This window comes from Seriola dumerili, unplaced genomic scaffold, assembly GCF_002260705.1.
Source record: "Seriola dumerili isolate Sdu_G_001 unplaced genomic scaffold, Sdu_1.0 BDQW01004066.1, whole genome shotgun sequence".
Classification (NCBI taxonomy): domain Eukaryota; kingdom Metazoa; phylum Chordata; class Actinopteri; order Carangiformes; family Carangidae; genus Seriola; species Seriola dumerili.
The window spans coordinates 26311-44916 of NW_019178321.1; the positions used below are offsets into that span (position 1 = coordinate 26311).

An 18606-nucleotide genomic window follows, 5' to 3' on the forward strand; every position below is an offset into this window, starting at 1 on the left:
TCAAAATGGCACGCAATATTTAAGTGGAAAAATCTAAATAGATAAACGATGCTATAATATTTTAAAACAGTGTATATTTTCAGAATACTGGCAGCCGTCTCCCTGAAACTAAATTAGAAAAATTTAAAAGCAGTTTGAAATGACCTCAGGGTTAGAGAAGGTGTCATGTGTCAGGGGCTCAGTAGATTCATGACAACACAGCCTGACACCCACTGCAGGGTCCAATGACAGGTCAAAACATCATTTACAATAACATGAACACTGGGCTTCTGTAGGAATGCTAGGAGTTAGCTCCTAGACAAGTTTAGCTTAGCATAGCAAGAGGGAGAAAACATCAAACCAGTAGCTCTGTCAAATGTGCCTTCTAACTACTTCAAAGCTGAAGTAGTTAGAAAACATTTAGGCTTAAAGAGGAACTCTACACTATTCATACAGAGCATACACATTACTGTTTCTTTGTTATGTTAATGTTAAAAAACAGATTTTTACAATACAAATATTTACAAAACTGCTTTTCCTGCTAAAAACAGGCTGATATGCATGTCTCTTAACATTGATAGGTCAGTGAAGCTGAACTCTGTGGCTGTGATCCTATCATAAACATGTGATCGCCATTTTCTGTGTGACCCAGGATGTTTTTGTGGGGTATCTATGCAGCAGATAAGATATATAAGCAAAGGGAAAACTAAACCAAAAGTAGAAGCAGGTTAAGCAAGTGTTCATTACAGGACTTTAGCAGGTAGACAAGTACAGGCAGATCAGAATAAGCCTCAGTAGGAACAACAGGTAACACACTTCACATGAAACACACAGGACCTGTAAAAAATGTCCCAGCTTCATGTTCCACATGTGAGAGCTGACAACAACAAACAATCCTGTTAAACTTCCTGTTCACCTGTAAGTATTAAACCAGGAAACATCATTGGACCGAAGCAAAACTTCACATCAGCTGATTCTCAGCTCTTCAGCTCTACTTGTTTTTCAGTCCAAGATGAAATTATTTTTGTTGCTCCTCTTCTGTCACGTTTCATCTCCAGGTAAGAAAACATTTTAAATATTTAAGCTCTTTGCTGCAGAAACAGTTTCATTTTCTGTCCACTGACAGTGATATCAACAGAGCAAATACATGACATTTCTTTGTAGACTTTATAGACTGGCTGAAAATCTGAACACCTTCTTTGTCCCACAGTGAAACACTCAATGACGTTTTTCATCTCTGAGTCTTCTGGAGTAACAAACCTCCCTGAGTTTGTTGGTGCTGGACAGATTGATGACATCACAGTGGGTTACTGCGACACCAACACAAAGGTAGTAGTAATAAAACAGGACTGGCTGAAAATGATTTTCATCATCTACCCTCAAGAACTTCTGCAGTACAACATATGGTGTTCTGAGAGTATGCCTGAGCTCTTCAAAGGCATAGTTGATTCTTACATGCAGCTCTTCAACCATAGTGGAGGTAGGTTACAATATGTATGTGCATGCTTCATTATAAAGTGATAAAGTGACTCTCTATGGTGACAGGAAATAAATAAATTACATTGAGTGTGTGTGTATGTGTGTGTGTGTGTGTGTGTGTGTGTGTGTGTGTGTGTGTGTGTGTGTGTGTGTGTAAACAAATCCATTAAAAAGGAACTAGAATTACCACCTTGCAGTTGTGTGCCTCTGCCATTAATTCATGTGTCCATTAGTTCATTGTTGATAATATTAAAAACAGATACAGTGGGGCAAAAAAGTATTTAGTCAGCCACGAATTGTGCAAGTTCTCCCACTTAAAAAGATGAGAGGCCTCTAATTTTCATCATAGGTATACTTCAACTATGAGAGACAAATGAGAAAAAAAAAAAAAATCCAGAAAATCACATTGTCTGATTTTTAAAGAATTTATTTGCAAATTATGGTGGAAAATAAGTATTTGGTCAATAACAAAAGTTCATCTCAATACTTTGTTATGTACCCTTTGTTGGCAATGACAGAGGTCAAATGTTTTCTTTAAGTCTTCACAAGGTTTTCGCACACTGTTGCTGGTATTTTGGCCCATTCCTCGATGCAGATCTCCTCTAGAGCAGTGATGTTTTGGGGCTGTCGCTGGGCAACACGGACTTTCAACTCCCTCCAAAGATTTTCTATGGGGTTGAGATCTGGAGACTGGCTAGGCCACTCCAGGACCTTGAAATGCTTCTTACGAAGCCACTCCTTCGTTGCCCGGGCGGTGTGTTTGGGATCATTGTCATGCTGAAAGACCCAGCCACGTTTCATCTTCAATGTCCTTGCTGATGGAAGGAGGTTTTCACTCAAAATCTCACGATACATGGCCCTATTCATTATTTCCTTTACACGGATCAGTCGTCCTGGTCCCTTTGCAGAAAAACAGCCCCAAAGCATGATGTTTCCACCCCCATGCTTCACAGTAGGTATGGTGTTCTTTGGATGCAACTCAGCATTCTTTCTCCTCTAAACACGACAAGTTGAGTTTTTACCAAAAAGTTCTATTTTGGTTTCATCTGACATTCTCCCAATCCTCTTCTGGATCATCCAAATGCTCTCTAGCAAACTTCAGACGGGCCTGGACATGTACTGGCTGAAGCAGGGGGACACATCTGGCACTGCAGGATTTGAGTCCCTGGCGGCGTAGTGTGTTAATGATGGTAGCCTTTGTTACTTTGGTCCCAGCTCTCTCCAGGTCATTCACTAGGTCCCCCCGTGTGGTTCTGGGATTTTTGCTCACCGTTCTTGTGATCATTTTGACCCCACGGGGTGAGATCTTGCATGGAGCCCCAGATCGAGGGAGATTATCAGCGGTCTTGTATGTCTTCCATTTTCTAATAATTGCTCCCACAGTTGATTTCTTCACACCAAGCTGCTTACCTATTGCAGATTCAGTCTTCCCAGCCTGGTGCAGGTCTACAATTTTGTTTCTGGTGTCCTTTGACAGCTCTTTGGTCTTGGCCATAGTGGAGTTTGGAGTGTGACTGTTTGAGGTTGTGGACAGGTGTTTTTTATACTGATAACAAGTTCAAACAGGTGCCATTAATACAGGTAACAAGTGGAGGACAGAGGAGCCTCTTAAAGAAGAAGTTACAGGTCTGTGGGAGCCAGAAATCTTGCTTGTTTGTAGGTGACCAAATACTTATTTTACCGAGGAATTTACCAATTAATTCATTAAAAATCCTACAATGTGATTTCCTGGATTCTTTCCCCCCATTCTGTCTCTCATAGTTGAAGTGTACCTATGATGAAAATTACAGGCCTCTCTCATCTTTTTAAGTGGGAGAACTTGCACAATTGGTGGCTGACTAAATACTTTTTTGCCCCACTGTAATAATAAATAAACAATAATAATTAGATTAGTCCACTTCCTTTGGCTGAGGTGTTGTATAGCCTGATGGCAGTGGGAACAAAGGATCTCCTGAACCTCTCTGTTCTGCAGCGCAGTGAGATGAGACGTTTGCTGCAGCTGTAGCTGCTTCTCTGTCCTGCCAGAATGTTGTGGAGAGGATGGTTGGTATTGTCCAAGATGGCCTCCATCTTACATTGCATGCATCTCTCCACAACAGTCCTGAGTGAGTCCAGACTCCTGCCAAGCACAAACCCAGCCTTTTGACCAGCTTGTCCAGTCTCGTTGTGTTCATGTCTGACATGCTGCCGGCCCAGCAGACTGCAGCATAAAAGAGTACACTGGCCACAACTGACTGATAAAACATGTGCAGCATTTCACTGCAGACGTCAAAGGACCTGAGCCTCCTGAGGAAAAAGAGCCGGCTCTGCCCCTTCAGGTAGATGGCATCCGTGTTCAGGGACCAGTCCAGTTTACTGTCCAGGTGCACACCTTGGTATTTAGTGTGCACCACCTCGATGTCCTTCCCTCGAATGTTGACTGGCTGAAGGGTGGGCCTAGACCTCTGAAAGTCCATGACCATGGTCTTGGAGGTGTTCAGAAGGAGGCAGTTCTTGTTGCTCCATTCACTGAAGGCTATTGTCAGATGCCTGTACTCCTCTTCCTGCCTGTTCCTGATACGCGCCACAATAGCTGTGTCATCCCAGCATTTCTGGATGTGGCAGGACTCAGAGTTGTATTTAAAGTCGGCTGTATACAGGGTGAACAGGAATGGAGCCAGAACAGTTCCCTGTGGAGCCCCAGTGCTGCTCATCACTGTCCCTGAGACACAGTTAGCCAGCCTGACGTACTGTGGTCGTCTTGTCAGGTAATCCACAATCCAGGACGTGAAGCGGGGATCCACCCCCATCTCTTCCAGCTTGTCTTTAAGGATGGGGGGTTGGATGGTGTTAAATGCACTTGAGAAATCAAAGAACATAATCCTCATGTAACCACCTGGTTCATCCAGGTAAGAATGGGCTGGTGGAGCATGTAAAGGATGGCATCATCCACTCCAATATGTTCCTTGTAGGTGAACTGTAGGGGGTCTAGTGCATGTTCAACTTGTGGCCTCAGAAGGTGGAGAAGCAGCCGCTCCAGGGTCTTCATGATGTGTGATGTGAGGGCCACCGGTCTGTAGTCATTTATCTCTGCCGGTCATCCTACTTTAGGAACAAGACATGATGTTTTCCACAGGACCGGGACCCTCCCAGTTTGAAGGCTCTCCTGTGGAGCGGCTTAGCCAGCTGGGCTGCACAGTCCTTTAACAGCCTCAGACACACACCATCTGGGCCTGTTGCCTTTCCATGACGTAGCCTCTTGAGCTCCGCCCTCACCCCCTCCGCTGTAAAGGACAGAAGACTTGACCCCAGTGTGGAGGGAGTTGCAGCTGCAGTGTCAGGTTGTGGAGGAGATGCTGTAGGAGAAGCTGCAGCTGAAGCAGTGGGAGAGAGAACAGGTGGGGCTGTGTCAAACCTGTTGTAGAACAGGTTGAACTCACTGGCCTTGTCCACGTCACCTGATGTTGCCTGGCTGTTCTTCTCTTTGTAGCCAGTGATGGTCCTCATCCCCTTCCACACCTCTCTGGTGTTGTTGTGCTGCAGCTTCCTCTCCACTTTCTTTTTGTAGTCCTCCTTCTCCTGCTTTAATCTCCTCTTCAGTTCATAATGGACACACCTGAGCTTCTCCCTGTCTCCATCCCTGAAGCCCCCTTTTTCTGGTTGATGGTCTTGATGTTACTGGTGATCCAGGGTTTGTTGTTTGGAAAGCAGTGTACAGTCCTTGCTGGTATTACAGTGTCCATAGTTAATGTAGTCTGTGGTACATTCAACCATTCTAGGTCAGGGTCCTTGCTTTTATCATTTTCCTGTGACTCCTACAGGACATTCCAATCTGTGCACTCAAAACAGTCTTTCAGAGACTCCCTTGACGCCGGGGTCCAGTTCCTGAATGAGCGGGTGGTTGCAGCCTGCCTCAGTACACAGGGCTTGTAAGAAGGCTGAAGAAAAACCAGATCATGATCTGATCTGCCAAGTGGTGGTAGAGCTGAAGCAGTGTAGGTGTACGAAAGGGAAGTTATCGATTACTCTAGGCGCGTGACGGTGATCAGAGGCATATACGCGCATCGGGAGCGAGCACACGCAAGCCAGAAGACGGCAGAAAGTGCAGAGTGGAGAGAGAGAACGGAGGCTGCCAGTCAGAGACTAATTGGTTTCACTGTAATTGTGTGCGTGTGTCCATGAGACCTGTAAGTTGTATTATTTATGTTGCTAGTTCATTATCCTTTGTGTCATAAGTTGATAATTATAGCCACCTAGTTTGGAGCTGCTTGCTAACTTAAAAGCATATGGTTGTTAATTGGTCAGCTAGAAGTGGACGTGTAGCTACGTATTTGTTCTGTATTTAAGTTAGTGACTGTGCTGTTTATGCTAACTAGTTACACTGCATATAATATACAGAAAGGTGTGTGTTTATTACAAATATTAAAGGTGCACATGTCACTATATGTTTGTGTATATAATGTGGGCCAGATAATATGTTTTTCCTTTTTTCTGGACAGAACCATTCACACAAAGCTGTGCCCATGTTCTGTACTGTTGCTTGAACTTATTAAACAGTCAAACTAAAGAAGAGTTGTCAGCATCTGTGTTTTGACAGACACACCTGGGGCGAAGCTAGAGATCAGGATCAGCCAAACAACCATTTATACAGTCCTTTATTACAACCCTCGGTAACAGTAGGCCTCTTTGACCTTTGCATACAACCGATCCAGTGTCTTATTTTCCCTTGTGGGACCGTCAACATACTGAGTGAAGCCAGTCAGGAGAGAGGTGAGAGTGACATGGTTAAAATACCCTGATATTGCAATGAATGCATCAGGGTACTGGGTCTGTACTCTCGCAACAGTCTCATGAATGACTTCACACGTGACTGCAGGCTCTGCTCGTGGTTGAATGTAAACAACAATGGCGACAAAGTGTGAGAACTCCCTCGGTACATAGGTCTAAGTCCAACTGCCAACAGTTCAACATCCAAACAGCAGATCTTCTCCTTCACTGTGCTGTGACCGGGGTTGTACCATCTACTGTTCACAAGCAGAACCAGTCCTCCACCTTTATTCTTCCCACTTGCTCTGGCGTCTCTGTCCGCTCGTACTGCAGTGAAGCCGGGTAAATCCACACAACAGTCGGGAGTGTTGTCGTTTAACCACGTCTGTGAAACACATGAGACTACACTCATGACTTGCTCGCTGGTTCTTCACAAGTGCCTCCAGTTCATCATACTTGTTAGCCAGGCGGTTGACATGTCCCATGAGGATCGATGGTAGAAAAGGCTTATATCTTCATCTCCTAGCCTTTAGCTTAGCCCCGGCTCTGCATACACGGTACTGCTTCTTCAGCTCAGCCGGTATGGGATGTTTAACTCCATATCTGGTAAACTTTAAAGTCAGGAATATTTCCTTTGTGTACATTATTTATAGATGTAGAATAACAAAGGGCAATCGACAAAAAACAATAACTAATATATACAAATATATTGCAAATAAACTATGAACTATGTGGACTTACTGAGATACTGGCATTACTGAGATATCGTGTCCATGAGAATTGGATGGATGGATGGACGTACAACCTAAGAAAAATACGCCTCCGGCTCTGACTGTCATGGGAGTGGAGGAATAAAACCTGTAATGTCACATTGACATAAGTATTCAGACACTTTGCTATGACACTTGAAATTAATCTCAGATTCCTCCATTTCTCCTGATCATTTCTGAGATGTTTCTACACCTTGACTGGAGTCCACCTGTGGTGAATTCAGATGATTGGACCTGATTTGGAAAGGCACACATCTGTCTATATAAGGTCTCGCAGCTGATAATACATATCACAGCAAAAACCATGAGGAAGGAACTGTTTGCAGAGCTCAGAGACAGGATTGTATTGAGGCTCAGATCTGGGGAAGGATTCAAAAAAAGCTCTGCTGCATTGAGGGTTCCCTGGAGCACGGTGGCCTCCATCATAGTTAAAGGAAGAAGAACCAGGACTCTCCCCAGAACTGTCCACCTGGCCAAACTGAGCAATCAGGGGAGAACAACCTTGGTAAGAGAGGTGACCAAAAACCTGATGACAACCTCCGGCTGAGCTCCAGAGATCCTGTGGAGAAACCTCCAGACAGACGACCAATTCTAAGTATCATGTTTGGTTTCCTCCAGATATGACACTTATAATTGCGAACCAAACACTTCAATCTTGGTTTCATCAGACCAGAGAATCGTGTTTCTCACAGTCTGAGTCCTTTAGGTTTTTGTTGAAACTGTCACTGAGGAGAGGCTTTCTCTGGCCACTCTGCCATAAAGCCCAATTCAGTGGAGTGGTGGAGTGATGGTTGTCCTTCTACAGTGATGGTTGTCCTTCTGCAGTGATGGTTGTCCTTTTGCAGTGATGGTTGTCAGCCCAATAAACTACATGAGCACCGTTCTCAATGTGTTGCAGCCTCCTCCTTTTGTTCCCTAATGGCATTAAATGAACAACAAAATGTTCCTCTGCCAAACTTCCTTCCAGGAAAACTGAAGCTGGTTGTTTGATATCGAACCTCTGCGATGCTAAAATGTTGACCTGCCGTATTAGCATCGAGCAGATCCTGAACTGCACCACTGCCACCACCCTTGTCAATCTCCTCTCCACCCTTGAACTCTGCTGGTGGGCCAGTTGTGTCAGAGCTGAAGAATCATTTGTCCATTTTGAACTCTGCTCCCATCTGGTCGCAGGTACTGGACATTTAGATGGACGTATTAAAGAAGCTCCATCTCAACCAACAGACTGTGTATTCATTAGAAATGTTTTCATGTTATATTCTGTCATTACAAATGTATCAGTGTTTTAATTGCAGTCTCTTTTGTCTGACGCTCTTTCAGGTGTCCACATTGTGCAGATGAGGAGTGGGTGTGAATGGGATGAAAATTCTGGAGAGGTCACTAGTTTTATGAAGATTGGTTATGATGGAGAAGACTTCTTATCATTTGACCTGAAGAATCTGACATGGATCGCTCTGAAACCAGAAGCTGTCATCATCAAACAGAAATGGGATAATAACATAGCAAATACAGAAACCAATGGGAACTTCTACCATCATGTTTGCCCTGAGTTACTGAAGGTGTCTGTGCAATATGGGAAGAGCTCTCTGCAGAGAACAGGTAAAATCAATTCATTTTTATTTGTATAGTGCCAAATCATAATATACATTAACTCACGGCCCTTTAAAGGGGTGAGGTCGAGACCTTACTTTGTTATAGAGAGAAACCCAACAGTTCTCACAAAGAGCAGCACCTGGCAACAGGGGGTGGGGGGACTCCCTTTAACAGGAAGAAACCTCAAACAGAACTGGGCTCAGGGCCGGCGGCTGCCTGTCTCGACCAGTTGGGTTTGAGTGGAGAAAGAGGGGGTGGGGGAGGAGAGAGAGAGAGGATAGAGAGAGAGATAGGGTGAGACCATGAACAACAGTACACACTGTTGATTGTTGTAACAGTTAAAATAATAACAGTGGTACTGTTATGGTGTTGTCGTATCAGCTGTTGATTGTTAATTGTTATAGTGGAAATATCATACTAATATCATACTAGTACTAGTGTTATCAATAATGATAATAATAATGAGCATTGTTTTTTATGGCACGGTGGTAAAGTGGTTAGCGCTGTCGCCTCACAGCAAGAAGGTTCCAGGTTCGAGTCCCGGCTCGGACACAGGGTCTTTCTGTGTGGAGTTTGCATGTTCTCCCCGTGCCTGTGTGGGTTCTCTCCGGGTACTCCGGCTTCCTCCCACAGTCCAAAAACATGCAAATGGGGATTAGGCTGATTGACTACTCTAAATTGACCATAGGTATGATTGTGAGAGTGAATGGTTGTCTGTCTCTGTGTGTTTGCCCTGTGATGGACTGGCGACCTGTCCAGGGTGTACCCCGCCTCTCGCCCGAAAGGATGCTAAGATAGGCTCCAGCCCCCCCGCGACCCTACTAGAGGATAAGCGATAGAAAATGAATGAATGAATGAATGATGAATAATGAGTAATGTTGTATTGGGAGATCTGGATACTGGATGCTCCAGAGACCTGCAGAATGAGGACAGAGAGAGAGAGAGAGAGAGAGACAGAGAGAGAGAGCAGTGTATCATGGGAATCCCCCAGCAGTCTAGGTCTATAGCAGCATAACTAAGGGATGGACTCACTTAGTGAGCCAACTCTAACGATAAGCCCTATCAAAGAGGACCTGATCTTAAATGTAGAGGGAGTCTGCCTCCTGGACCCACTGGGATCTGGGTCCACAGGAGAGGAACTTGGTAGCTGAAGGCTCTACCTCCCATTTTAGTCTTAAAAACTGTAGGAACCACAGTAGAGCTGCATTTAGAGAGTGGAGTGTTCTGTTAGGATAACAGGGAACTATGAGTTCTTTAAGATACGAAGGTGTCTGACCATTAATGTCTTTGTAGGTAAGGAGGAGGATTTTATTCTATTCTGGATTTTACTGGGAGCCAATTCAGAGCAGCCGAAACAGGAGAGATGTGATCTCTTTTCCTAGTTCCTGTCAGTTCTCTGCTGCAGCATTTTGAATCAATGGAGGTGATTGGGACATCCTGATAATAAAGAACTACACTAGTCCAGTCCAGAGGTAACAAATGCATGGACTAGTTTTTCAGCATCCTTTTGAGACAGGATGTTTCTGATTTTAATAAGGATAATGTTGCAAAGATGGAAGAAAGCCCCTGAAGAGACTTGTTTTATGTGTGAAGTAAAAGACATGTCCATGTCCAAAGGGTACTGACTGTAGCACTGGAGGCCAAGGTGATGCCATCCAGAGTAACTATATTATCAGATAGTGTGTCTCTGAGGTGTTTAAGGCCAAGTACAATAACTTCACTTTTGTCTGAGTTAAAAAGTGAAAAATTGCTGGTCCTCCAGGTCTTTATGTCTTTAAGAGTCACATGACCTGAAGGAGTTTCTTATGGATCTGGGTGATATGGCCAAAAAATATTCACAATAATTAGTTTTCCCTGTTGATCAATATCAATAATTGTCATGGTATGCATTTGATACCTTTAAAACGTGTGGTAAGGGATAGTTCGGTTCTTTGACATGGGGTTGTGTGAGGTAGTCAAGCATAGCCCGATGTTACCTGCAGTAGATTCAGATCAGTGCGCTGCCTGTTACAGAGACAACAGGGAACACCGTCACACTAACGCGAAGAGAACATGTTTTAAATAGTGGTGTACAGATCCATACTGAAATATTGATACTTCCAATTTCAAACATTTCTGTTCTAGGATCGATTCTCACATTAAATGATCGATACCTTAACTCAATGATTTGGGGTAAATGTGTCTTTTATCATCAACAGGGTGACAGTAGAAAGTAACAATGCTATCACCAGGATCTAGTCTAAATAATACCTGGTTGATAGGAACTACTTTACCTTCCGCCGGTCATAGTCATATGTACTTCAGCTCTATAAATACACGAGCCACTGAACAGAGTGTTACATTGATGATGGCCGAATGCAAACGAAATCGCGTGTGGAACTTCTTCAGACAAAAAATGTGAAGTTAGAATGTTTGTAAGAAGTTTGAGGCAAGAGTTTTCAAGTGTCAATTAACATGCATGCATGTTGGGTCCTGGGTATGACTTGGTATCAATGGTGTTGCACATCACTACTTTTAAACACTTTTAACTCTTTTTCACTTTTACTCTCTCCCTCCAGAGCTTCCCTCAGTGTCTCTCCTCCAGAAGACTCCCTCCTCTCCAGTCAGCTGCCACGCTACAGGTTTCTTCCCTCACAGAGCTGTGATGTTCTGGAGGAAAGATGGAGAGGATCTTTATGAGGACGTGGACCAAGGAGAGATCCTCCCCAACCATGATGAAACCTTCCAGATGAGAGTTGACCTGAACATTTCATCAGTCACACCTGAAGACTGGAGGAGGTACGACTGTGTGTTTCAGCTCTCTGGAGTGAAGGAGGACATCGTCACCAAACTGGACAAATCAGTGATCAGGACCAATGAAGGTAAGAGTGAGATCAGAGGTGATGGAGATTGAAAATACACACTTCTTTCTTTCTTTCTTTCTTTCTTTCTTTCTTTCTTTCTTTCTTTCTTTCTTTCTTTCTTTCTTTCTGAAATCTTGATAACATCTGTGGGCACAGTGACATCACTACAACACTAACGTGAGTGGGAAACAAGGTTTCTGGAGTGGAGCTAATTGAAGTGTTGAAGGAAAGCAAAACTACAGTTGTGTCTGACTGAAGTGAATTCTGTTTCCCACTACGATCTCAAACTAAAGTGGACGAAACATGTTCATCTCCATCCAGCATTGGAGACAAAGTGTGAATGTTCTGTTCTGGTTCCAGTTCCTCCCTCTGAGTTTCCTGCTGCTGCTGTCAGTGGAGTTGTTGTAGGACTGCTGCTCCTGGCTCTCTGTGGACTCTTCATCTGGAGAAGGAAACACAATGGTGAGGGACAGAGATGTTTTCACTCATGATGAAGCCACTTTTACTCCACTGTTCACTGATCTCCAGTCATTTTAAAGCCAGAGGACAACTGGAGCAGGCAGCAAAGACCTCAACAGATGTTGTGTGTTTGTAAAGAGTTGGTTTTCTACATTTATAGTCAAAGCAAAAATCTGTGAATTTATGGGGGATTTCTTCAAAACAACACGACGTTTCTTTGTGTCATGAATTCAGTTTTGTTTTATTTTTGATTGTTTATTTATTTTGACATTGATTTCTCTCTTCTGTGTTTCAGGGTTCAGACCTGCAAACAGTAAGTTTCCCTCTATGACAAATGAAATATAATCATTTTAATCATTCTAATGTCTTATTGTTGAGAAGTGAATGTGTCTGAACATTAACACTCAATCATTCATGTCCAGCCCTGCCTTTCATATGATGCCTCTTTGTTTCAAATGAAACTACTTCACTTTTGTTTCTGCCTGCAGCTTCAGACTCTTGATTTCCATTGGATGCAGCTTCTAACTGATCACAGTGACTTCTGCATCGTGTCAATACTGTGCAGATGTGCAGAAAAAGAGAGGAGCTCAGTCATAAAATGTTACCAAAGAAGATCAGAAGAGGAAAGTCGACTGCAGTGAAGTTACAGTGGCATTAGTTCACAGTGTAAATATCCATGTGCTGTGGTTAAAGGGTTTTGGAAAGTGTGTGTCAGTTCTCCTGATGCTGATGATTAGAGATGATCTCTGATCTGTGAAGTAGATCAAGGCTTGAATGATGTTTAATCATAGATTACACCAGATATCAGACGTCATGATTAGACATTTAACCAGGAATGTTAATCATCTGTGCTGTAACCTGTTAATCTACTTTAATAATTTAATAATAAAAACACTTTCTCTGAGCCGCTGTTACAATCACTTTATTTCTGTTGCTTTTATTTCAAGTTGTTGAAATATGTATATGTGTGTATCTGTCTTTGATGAATAAAGTTCTGATGGAAGTGATGAATGAAATGGCTCCATGTCTGTTTGTTCATTTTGGGGATGATACTGTATCTTACCATCTAGGCTGGTTTAAATGTGTTTGATCTTGCTGTTAATACACAAGCTTTTGGTTGTGTTAGAAAGTGCATGCAAAGTTAAAATGGGTGTGTTTCAGAGTGAGGAGCAGACATGTCAACAGACTGTGTAGTGGAAACATATTGTGTTGTAAACATTTAAAAGAACATTCATTCATTTTTAATGGATCACAACAATTATTTTCAAAGGCACGAAGAACATGTTTAATTCCTGCTGTCTGTCACAACTGAACTAAGGCTTGAACCCAAATGCACGACTCCAAGACAAAGTACCAATCAAAAAATATTTTAATAACAAAGTAGCAAAGGAAAGTCACTCTAACAGAGGAATATATATTCAAAGACCCAAATTAAAATCGCTCTTTCGAGGAAAACCAACAAAAATTCAGGACACAGGAAAAGACAAAGTATCAAAATAATGTACAACAAGACTACGGCAAAACATAACACAGACTACAAAACCTGGCATGGGACAACATGGCTGGCATGGTTCTCTGGTGACAAGACGAACTGGGACAGGACAAAGGGAAACGCAGACTATATACACACACAAGGTAATGGGAAACAGGTGGAAACAATCAGGGCGGGGCAGACAATCAGACCAGTGGGAAACACACAAGGGAAGGAGGAAGTTACCTGAAACGAGAGGAGAGTTAGGTTTTCAAAATAAAACAAGTCACAAGACAGACAAAACTAAAGATAACTTAACATCTCTTCATGGACATGACACTGTCAGGATATTCCACTCCAATACAACAAGGCTTTCTACCACTGAGACTAAAGGTTCTTTACAATGTAAACAAGGGAAGGAAGTCATTCTTAACACAATAACCCTGGGTCACATTACAGTAACTTAAACAACACTTTAAAATATTGTAGGCCTCCAGCTGATATGGCCCAATATCACACATCACAAATGTCCAATCTGGACAAGGAGCTACGATCTGTGTGGCATACGGCCCCTGTAGAGGCTACTATTTCCCAGCTGTGTGGATCTACAGGGTTATACATATTTATTTCTATTTACTTGTAAGATTATATTGAAAATCTATCATGTCACTATTTCTGTTAATGAAAAAAAGAGTTTAAAGAGAGAGAAAAATAAAACATGACAAGTCCATTTTTAGACAAGTTATATCAGCAAACATATATTCAATCCAAATAAACTCTCTCCAGACTCAGGCTCTTCATGTGTGTGTGCGTGAGAATAAAGAGATAAAGAACAAGCACATATTAATTCGGCCATCTGACAAAAATGTCCCCACCAACGATAAAACCAAACAAATGGTCTGGCCCCTAAATACATTTCTAATGTACCTGTAGATATGAAGCGGCCACACCCCTCAGGTCACCTGGGACAGGTTTTTCTCAGTGTTCTCAGGATCAAAACCAGGCAAAGTGAAGCAGCTTTTAGTTACTATGCTCCTCACCACGTGGAACAATCTTCCTGATCTGAAACTGTCGGCTCATTTAAATCAGGGCTAAAAACACTCCTGTTAGGCTTCCCAATAAATGACCAACTTGACCTCTTTTTAAGGTTTATCTATTTATTTGCTTGTTTTTGCTTTTGTTTTTATTGTTTGTTAAATGCAGTTTTAATGTCTTCTTATACTTTTATTTTAAATGTTTTTAGATTATTTTATGCCTCTATAAATGCCTGTAAATGATGCGACCCATATGAGTGTCTCCTGAAATAGCACCCATACAGCGGTATGCGTACTGGACCTTGGTTGTCATGGTTACCGTAATAAACACGCAACTGTACCATGGTTACTATAATATCAGTCACGGCTTGGTTAGGTTTAGGCAGAAAAACATCAACATCAGATGATCTTTGTTGTCATGGTAACAATAATAACAACCAACTGTCATGGATAATAGAAACAGTATAAATCCTGGTTTCATATGGGAACTGACACCACACTCGTTTCATAATACTGTGTTTTGCTGACCCATCCACCCTAACCACTTCCTCTCATGGACTTTTTCTCTATTTATACCACGTCTGCTAGATGTCGCCTAACAACGAAACGTTACTATGGGTCTTAATAAACTGCTGCACCTATAGGCTCGTGTATTCTCCATTGAATACACAAGGAGATGAACAAGCTCACCTGAATATAGGCTACTATGTCAATACATGTTGAGTGTATTCACCTGTTGATTCAGATAAGAGTCACATCTTATTTTGAAATGTCAAATCCCAATCCTGTTTTTCAGTTTCAAAACCATAGTTTAAACTTTCGAAACTTAGTTTTAATGTGATGATTTCTGATTGTAGTCTAACCTCATAAAGCTGTAGGTCTGCTGTTCTGGGGTCTGTGGATCAAGGCTCATGTCTCCATAGGAAAGATGTCCACTGATAATAACTGACTGCTACAATCTCACACTGGTTTACTGCACTCTCTGTCTGTCTCTCTCCCCCACAGGTCTTCACATTTACCTCCATGATCATGATGGAACCTAAAGATGAAGACAAGAAGGTTTACCTTCCAAAGGGACAACGACCCTAAGCACACAGCCAAGACAACGAAAGAGTGACTTCGGGACAAGTCTGTGAATTTCCTTGAGTGGCCCAGCCAGAGCCCAGACTTGAACCTGATCATCAACATCTCTGGAAAGACCTGAAAATAGCTGTGCAGCGACGCTCCTCATCTAACCTGACAGAGCTTGAGAGGATCTGCAGAGAAGAATGGGAGAAATAACCCAAATACAGGTGTGCCAAGCTTGTAGCTTCATACCCAAGAAGACTTGAGGCTGTAATCTCTGCCAAGGGTGCCTCAACGAAGTACTGAGTAAAGGGTGTGAATACTTATGTACATCCAATAATACAGTTTTTTTACATTTAATAAATTTGCAAAAATTTCTAAAAAAACTTTTTCGCTTTGTCATTATGGGGTATTGTGTGTAGATTGATGTCAAAAAAAGGAATTTAATCCATTTTGGAATAAAGCTGTAACATAACAAAATGTGGGGAAAGTGAAGGGGTGTGAATACTTCCCGTATGCACTGTATGTCTGTGTATACAATGAGTAAATGATGTAAATAAATCAGATTGTTTTTAAGGCAGTTGTTTGCTTCCTCTGTGTATGTAAGTCATTCAACATCAGAGCGGCGACATTAATCGACTCGTGCTTCTGTAAAGATGCAGAACTGTCTGGAGGTGCTCTGGGTAACAGTAGCTCACAGAGTCTTGCAAAGGATCTGACACACACCGCCTGGTGTGAGATGCTGCTGGTCTAGTGCGACATCTAGTGGCAGAGACGATCGTCTACAGAACCTGAAACCTCGTCAGATGAAGGCGGCTCCAGGAATCAGACGCTGCAGCTTCTCTCCACAAACTGCAAAACTTCTCTTTGGTTTCATTGAGGAGATTTACATTTTATTAGTTGGATTTGGAAATGAAGATTTATTCTGTTAACAGAATACATGTCCCGTGCAGGCCCAGCTCGAGGCATGGGCATGTGGGACAATGCTCCACCAAATGCTCCTGCTTCATCCCAAAATTAAAAAAAACAACTGAAAAGTATTTTATTTTGTCCTTCTCTATTTGAACAATCATAAACAAGCCACATGCAAATGATCAAGGTTTATCTATATCTGATTGGTTGGTCTGGTCAGATAAAACTGGATACACTGAGGAGAGCAGTTGCTTCTCTGTCACGTCACTTCATCACTACTCAGCCTCTTCACTCACACTATGTATTATTAGATTGTATGGCTTCAGTTTTAGATAACATGAGACAGTGCATGTTACAGCTTACAGTCTTAAAGGACACTCAGAGGACTGCAGTATTATAAAGACAACATTAAGAAGTCACCAGTGTCATTAAACTACTGCTGCAGACATTGGACTTCAGCAGCAGAGCAGCTGAGACGCAGAGTTTCAGTGGAAGCAGCAGGAACAGGTAACAGAGGATCCCACTGAACTTTACACAGAAACATGAATCAAGACCCTGATGAACTCACTGGAGCTGATTGAAATATGATGGAATAAAAAATAAAAACAGTTGTAGTGGTTATTTTTTATCCTTGTCAAATTAAACAAACTGCACATTAAGAAACATTTTCACCACTTTGACATCACATGACGTCACATCAGGAAAACACAGGCTATTTCTTCATGTTTGAGGAGGAGCCACAGAGTTCATCTTAACTGACCTATCAGCTTTCAGAAGAAACATCTATCAACTTACTCTGAGCGGGGAAAGTAGTTGTTGCATGTAGCAGTGTATTGTTGGTAAAAACCACCTGTATTAACATAACAGGTCAACAAGACTGTGATTTTCTCCCTATCTCCAGTGTTGATGCTAAGCTAAGCTAAACGTGTGTAGGAGCTGACTCTGCTCTCATCCAGCTCTTCTGTGAGAAGATTGACAGCTCAACTAATATTCATATTCCTGCAGATACAGTCACAGATGAACTTCAGAAATAAAGACAATCTTTAGAAAATTGAACTTTATTGAAAAGTAGAACATCAGCAGCAAAAGAAAGAACAACACATTTTATATTTGATGGTCCTGTAGATGACCAGTTCACCTGTTAAATGAGTTTTGATCTATAACTAGACGCTGCAGTGGGTGTCAGTCTGTGATGTCATGAATCTACTGAGCCTCTGACAGACGACACCTTCTCTAACCCTGAGCAAATGTTGCTTTAAGCTGCTTTTAAATCCTTCTCTCATTCAGTCAAAGAGCAGATACTCTGCGGTCGCTGCCTCTGCCTCATATCTACAGGATCAGCCCACATGGGCTGGTCCAACTGGTTCAAAGACAACATCATATGAAAATCCCACTTATAAGTCCAAGTACCATCACTGTGTATCTGGTTCCACCAGTCTGACTAATCAGTTAGCAGGTAGCAATCCCTCTGCTATGATGAATGTTTCATTATTTATGTACCATGAACCGTTTCACCAAAGAAAAGCAGATGGTTTCAATAACAAACAGAGGTTAATTAGATGTTTCATTGAGTTATTGTAAAACCAGAAACTGTCATTCAAAAATGATCAAAAACAGATTAATGCATCAATGTAAGATCAATGATAAAATAAAATAATCAATCGTGAAAAAATTTGATAAATAACTATTATATTTGACATTTACCTCAAGCAAGATTGTTTTAATCTCTTAATCCCACTTTGTTCATATAAAGCTATTGCACTTTTGCTACAGGAGAACAACATTTAGACTCTTTCAGCTGTATAATGTGTCACACGTCACCTTTTCCCTCCCATGTGAGCTCACTGCCTGAGTGTTTGTCAGGTTTCTGGATTCAGGTTCTCAGAGAGCTCAGAGTCGCTGTCAGGAGCTGTAAGAGCAGAAACACACTGTTTGTGAGAAACTGTGTAAAGTCACTCATCCAGCACTGAACTTTTATAAACAGGAAATGTAGTAAATGTCTTGAAAAAGTTCATCTACAAAATCATGTTTAAAACATTTTAATCTAAAGTATAAATAGTGTCAGATCATTGGAGATAGAGGAAAATAAGTTTTACTTACGAGGTGGAGGGTGTTTGGCTAAAATCAAAGAAAAAACAAATCTGGATAAAAACATCAACTCACAGACTAAAGTCAAAAGGATTGTAACAGTCAGGTGATCTTTCTATTCCTCTCTCACCTTTCTTCTTTTTGTAAACCATGAATCCAGTGACTGA

The 18606-nt window shown here is 42.0% G+C and overlaps 1 protein-coding gene and 1 long non-coding RNA gene across 2 annotated transcripts; one reads left to right on the top strand and one right to left on the bottom strand.

Annotated features, from left to right (window-relative positions):
* The first annotated feature begins 784 nt into the window (after nt 1-784).
* On the top strand, nt 785-12818 carry LOC111239693 (major histocompatibility complex class I-related gene protein-like). The gene is made up of 7 exons (XM_022769582.1): nt 785-1037; nt 1190-1459; nt 8295-8573; nt 11126-11428; nt 11771-11872; nt 12165-12182; nt 12358-12818. The coding sequence occupies exons 1-7, from the start codon at nt 992-994 to the stop codon at nt 12369-12371; spliced, it is 1032 nt and encodes a 343-aa protein (XP_022625303.1). The 5' UTR covers nt 785-991; the 3' UTR covers nt 12372-12818.
* Nucleotides 12819-18173: 5355 nt separating this feature from the next.
* On the bottom strand, nt 18174-18605 carry LOC111239689. The gene is made up of 3 exons (XR_002665881.1): nt 18570-18605; nt 18452-18469; nt 18174-18260 (listed from the first exon to the last, which is right to left on the bottom strand). It is a non-coding gene; the product is annotated as an uncharacterized LOC111239689 (long non-coding RNA).
* Nucleotide 18606: the final 1 nt, after the last annotated feature.

Coding starts and splice junctions, on each gene's coding strand:
- LOC111239693 (XM_022769582.1), top strand. CDS start 992: ATGAAATTATTTTTGTTGCTCCTCTTCTGTCACGTTTCATCTCCAG. Junction 1,038..1,189: donor CTGTCACGTTTCATCTCCAG/GTAAGAAAACAT, acceptor TTTGTCCCACAG/TGAAACACTCAATGACGTTT. Junction 11,429..11,770: donor AGTGATCAGGACCAATGAAG/GTAAGAGTGAGA, acceptor TTCTGGTTCCAG/TTCCTCCCTCTGAGTTTCCT.